General features: G+C 61.4%; 1 protein-coding gene across 1 annotated transcript; it reads right to left on the bottom strand.

Moving 5' to 3' along the window:
- Positions 1-246: 246 nt before the first annotated feature.
- Positions 247-2,780, bottom strand: LOC132085160 (serine/threonine-protein kinase pim-1-like; the record flags this gene model as incomplete). Its single annotated transcript, XM_059490533.1, has 5 exons — positions 247-353; positions 602-778; positions 1,420-1,786; positions 1,984-2,034; positions 2,157-2,780. Coding segments are annotated over 5 exons (1,326 nt in total), but the record flags the coding sequence as incomplete, so codon positions are not given.
- Between the last annotated feature and the right edge of the window lie 1,589 nt (positions 2,781-4,369).

Genomic DNA, 4,369 nt, shown 5'->3' with positions numbered 1-4,369 from the left:
GCCCAGGGCCCCAGCTGTCAGGGAACCAGGACAAGCAAAACCAGCTGGGATGGCGGCCACCAGTGCTGGGCAGAGCAGCTCAGCTCCAGCACAAGGGCTGCGTGTTCCCATCCCATGGCCCCGGTGCAGTGACACTGGCAGCACAAAAAGGGCTGGGTTCCTTTGCTTCTCATTGCCAAGGCATATGTGGAGCAGGAACTTACCAGGGCTCTGGATCAAAGTGTGCCTGTGGCTCTCTCCCTTCTTCTATGGCAGAGGAATATCCCACATCCAAGGATCACAGAAGAGGTCTTCCAGTGTGGGTCTGTCCAAGGAGTTCACGGATAAACACCACCTGATCAGATCTTTGCACTCTGGGGAGAGAAAGCAGAAAGTGACGGTCAGCCAGCGAATACTCCTGTCTACTTTACCCCACTATTCCCGTGCCCAGGCCATGCTGGATGTGCTCAGAGCTGGGCCTAAACTTTCCCATCAATTCCCTGTTTTGGAGGAGAGCAGGACATGTGCCACCTCCTCAGCAGCTGCCAGAGCAGGATGCCCACGACCCCGCTGCTGGCTCCCAGCACTGGGATTCCCCCCGTGCCCAGAGGAGAGGATCCACCTTGAGAGAGCCTTTGTGGCAGCGGGAGCTGGCCCCAGCTGAGGTTTCGGCCCCTCCTGAAAGGGTGCTCCCCGCAGACCATCTGGTGCAGCAGGATGCCCAGGGACCAGACTGTTGCTGGCTCACCATGGTACCAGCCAAAGTCGTTCCATTCCGGGGGGCTGTAGGACAGTGTTCCTATGGAATACAGATGGAGTTCATCAGGGGGATGCTGCTGCTCCCAGAGCCTGGCCCCAGCATCCCTGCGCCTGCAGGGGCTGCATCAGGGGCACACAGGGTGACCACTGCCCTCCCGCCAGCACCTGGGACTTGTGCACTAAGTTAGGGTTGGAAAAGAGGCCTCTGGTGTTGGAAGAGGGAAGCCCTGGCTAGGCCCAACCATGACATGCAAAGGAAAAACCCTCTCCATGCTGGGGAAAAAACCTGCCCTTATCCTCCCTGCCTGCATTGCCCCAAAAATATTATGAAGCCAAGGCAAACAGGGTGAGTGGAGCAGTCCAAGCCCTTCCTCTCATCTGCACACCAAAGTGGCTGGGGCACAGGTTCCAGCCCCCCTCTCTGCTACCCCACCCACGGGGGTTTTGGTTGGGCTGGCTGCCCCAGCCCAGTCCCAGTCCTTGACACAGTGGCTGGCAGAGGCTGCCAGCCGGGCTGGAAGATGGCTGCCCACCCAGCCCTGCTCTAAAGTAACTCAGCTGAAGACTCAGTGCCCTGACTGGCAGCAAAAGGGAGAATCCCCGCTGCCACAGCCAGCTTGGGCTGGGAGATGTTGGGCCATGAGATGTCAGCAGCGGGAGCACAGCCCTGTGTAGGCTCACCTGCAAAGTGAGTGTAGACTGTGTCCTGCAGGTAGGTGCCACAGCCAAAGTCAATCAGTTTGGCCTGCCCGGTGTCCAGGTCAACCAGGATGTTCTCTGGCTTGATGTCCCTGTGCAGGACCCCGCAGCTGGTGCAGTGCCGCACGGCCTCCAGCACCTGGCGGAACATCTCCCGCGCCTCCTCCTCGGGCAGGAACCGCCGTGCCCGAATGAAATGATGCAGGTCCTGACACTGCTCTGGCCGCTCCAGCACCATCACGATGCAGTTGGGGAGCTCGAGCCACTCCAGCAGCTGGACCACACCGGGGAAGCCAGTGGACACCTTGGCCAGCAGCACAACCTCCAGGGGTGCGCTGGTGCCGTCGGGCTGCGGAAGGAGCACGACGCCGTCAGTGGGGCCGATGCCGTGCCAGGCCTGGGGAAGCTCTCAGCCAGCCCGGGATGCTCTGCGCCCTGCGCTGGCCCCACGCCCGCTCTCCCTCGGGGCGTCCTGGCAGCTCCCACCGTGCCGGGCCCCGGCTCATCCCCGGCCGGCAGCCCCGGCTGCTGGCCCCGCTCACTCACCAGCTCGCCCCAGTGCCGGACGCGGTTCCGTGGCACCCTTTTGATGGCCACCTGCAAGTCAAGGGCAGCAGCGGGGTGAGCTCGCCGCCCGCACTGCGGGCCCCATCCTCTGCCCTTCTCCTCCTCCTCCTCCATCCCCTCCTCCTGCGCCCGACGCCGGCCCCGCCGCTCACCGGGAGGCCGTCCGAGACCCGCGTGGCCGCGAAGACTCTTCCGAAGCCGCCGCGCCCCAGCAGCGATCCCAGCCGGTACCGCTCCTGCAGGGCCTCCTGCGCCGTCCCTGCGGGCGGGACGCGGCGGTCAGCGCTCGGCCCGGGGCCAGCAACGGCCCCCGAGCGCCCCTCACCCGCCCCGGGCCGGCCATGCCCGGGTGTTCGCTCCCGGGAACGCGGCACGGGAGGCTCGGGGCCGGCGGCCGCGCTGCCGAGCGGCGGAGCTCGGGCCGGGGAAGCCGCAGCGGAGGCGGCGGGAGCGGCCGCGCCGCCTGTGTCCTCCGCGGGCCCCGGGAGGAGCCGGAGCCGGGGCCGGGGCCGGGGCCGGGGCCGGGGCCGGGGCCGGGGCCGGGGCCGGGGCTGTGGCCGGGGGCGGGGCCGGGGGCGGGTCTGGGGCCGGGCTCGGGCCAGGCGGAGGCAAAATGCGGCGATGCCGCCGCGGCCCCAGGCACTGATGCCCGCCCGGCAGCGCCACCGCCAGTACACCCAGAGCCGGGCGGAGGCGAGACCGCGGCGGGACGGCCGGGGCCGGGCACGGGGCAGCCCCGCCCGGGGCCGGGGGCGGGCCGGGGGCATGGCCCGGCCCGGCAGGGGAGAGGGAGGAGGGGAGAGGAGAGGGACGCCGGGCAAGGGACCCCGAGAGAAGGGTGCCCGACAGCGGGAAAGAGAGAGAAAGAGAAAGAAAGAGAGAAGAGAAAGAAAGAGATGATTCAAAATATCTCTTTGCTGCCTCCGCTTCTGCTGCCGCCTCTGCTGCTGCCGCCGCTGCCGCTGCTGCAACTGAAGCACCGGGGCCGTTCGTCCCCGTGTCCGTTCCCCGCTCGCCCCACGAGCCCCACGTTCGAGCCCCGCGCGCCCCGGGGACAGCCCCTCCGTCTGCCCAAACACGGGAACTTTGCAGCCTTGAGCCCGGATGCAGAGCCCTGACTCCTGCACTCTGGCACAGCAATCCCCTCGCTCGCTGCTGTGCATTGTCCTTGCTGAGCGTCAAACACTGTCGGGGCACCTTCCCTTGCGGTAGGATTCGTACCTGACCCCAGCACTGCACTTATATCTTCAGTGTTGCCTTCCTGTAAAAACAGGGGAAAGAAAACTGTGTGTGGCTCATGGTATTTTAGTGTGTCTAAAAATCACTAAGTCACCAATCTTAGAGGTGAGGTGCATCTGGAATTACTGGGATGCAACATAGAAAAGGGGAGCATAGAAATAAATCGAGGAAAACATCTTGGATTGTTTCTTTCATTTTCATTTCACTTCTGGAAAGCTGTTTCAGTTTTCCAGGAATCTTCTCCTGTCTGCTCTTCCCAAGAATCTCTCATGGAGAACAAGGTCAAGCTTCTGTCACATGATTTCCCACCGGAAAATTATGCCACTGGTGAAATTTGCATGATGACTGTTTGTGCTGGCTTAGGGCAAATTTTGGGAGGAAATCTCCAAAAGGGGTCCGTCTAGAAAGCAAGTTCAAATGGCCCCTCCCCCTACTAGTTCAGGAAAAGCCTTCCCTCGAGAAAAGTGAAAAAACCCCAGTTTATTTAACAAGTAAAGTAATCACAAGCATGAAAAATGAATAATATTAAATAAAACCTCGGACAGTGCTGAAGAGATGGCAAATTCAGAAAGTCCTTTTTGTGGGTTGTAGTTGGCTCACTCGGTCTCTCCTGAGTCCCTCTGGTGCTGGAATGCAGTGTCCCAGAGCTCGGTGGGCCACAGGTGTGAGCTGCTGCCAGTGTTTGTCTGGGTTTTCAGTCCAGAGCAGGTTTAAACCATTCCAAGAGAAAGACAAGTCACAGTCCAAAGGAACCTCTCTGCCTAAGCTAGCTAAAACCAAATTGCTAGACCTGGGCATTGAAGGCATCAGAATATTTCCAAATCTGGGCACTGGCAGTCCCAGCAACCACCAGAGCTGGATGGTGCTGGAGCCAGAATCTGCAAATTTCAAAATTATGGCTTTCTGTGCCAGCAAATCACTGGACTTGGGCTGTGCTGGCACCAGGTATTTTCCAAATCTGGGTACTGGGGCAGCAAACACAAGATGTGGTCGGTGCCAGACCCAGTAGCAGAAAGTTGCCGGGTTTTGGCTTTCTGTGCCAGCAAATTGCTGCACTTGGGCAATTTCCCAGCACTGGGAAATTTCCAGATCTGGGCACTTGCTCAGCAAACACCCCATCTGGGTG

The sequence above is a fragment of the Ammospiza nelsoni genome, chromosome 29, assembly GCF_027579445.1.
Source record: "Ammospiza nelsoni isolate bAmmNel1 chromosome 29, bAmmNel1.pri, whole genome shotgun sequence".
NCBI classification, from domain to species: domain Eukaryota; kingdom Metazoa; phylum Chordata; class Aves; order Passeriformes; family Passerellidae; genus Ammospiza; species Ammospiza nelsoni.
Note: the sequence above shows the minus strand (reverse complement) of the source record. Positions and strands in the feature narration are given on the sequence as shown.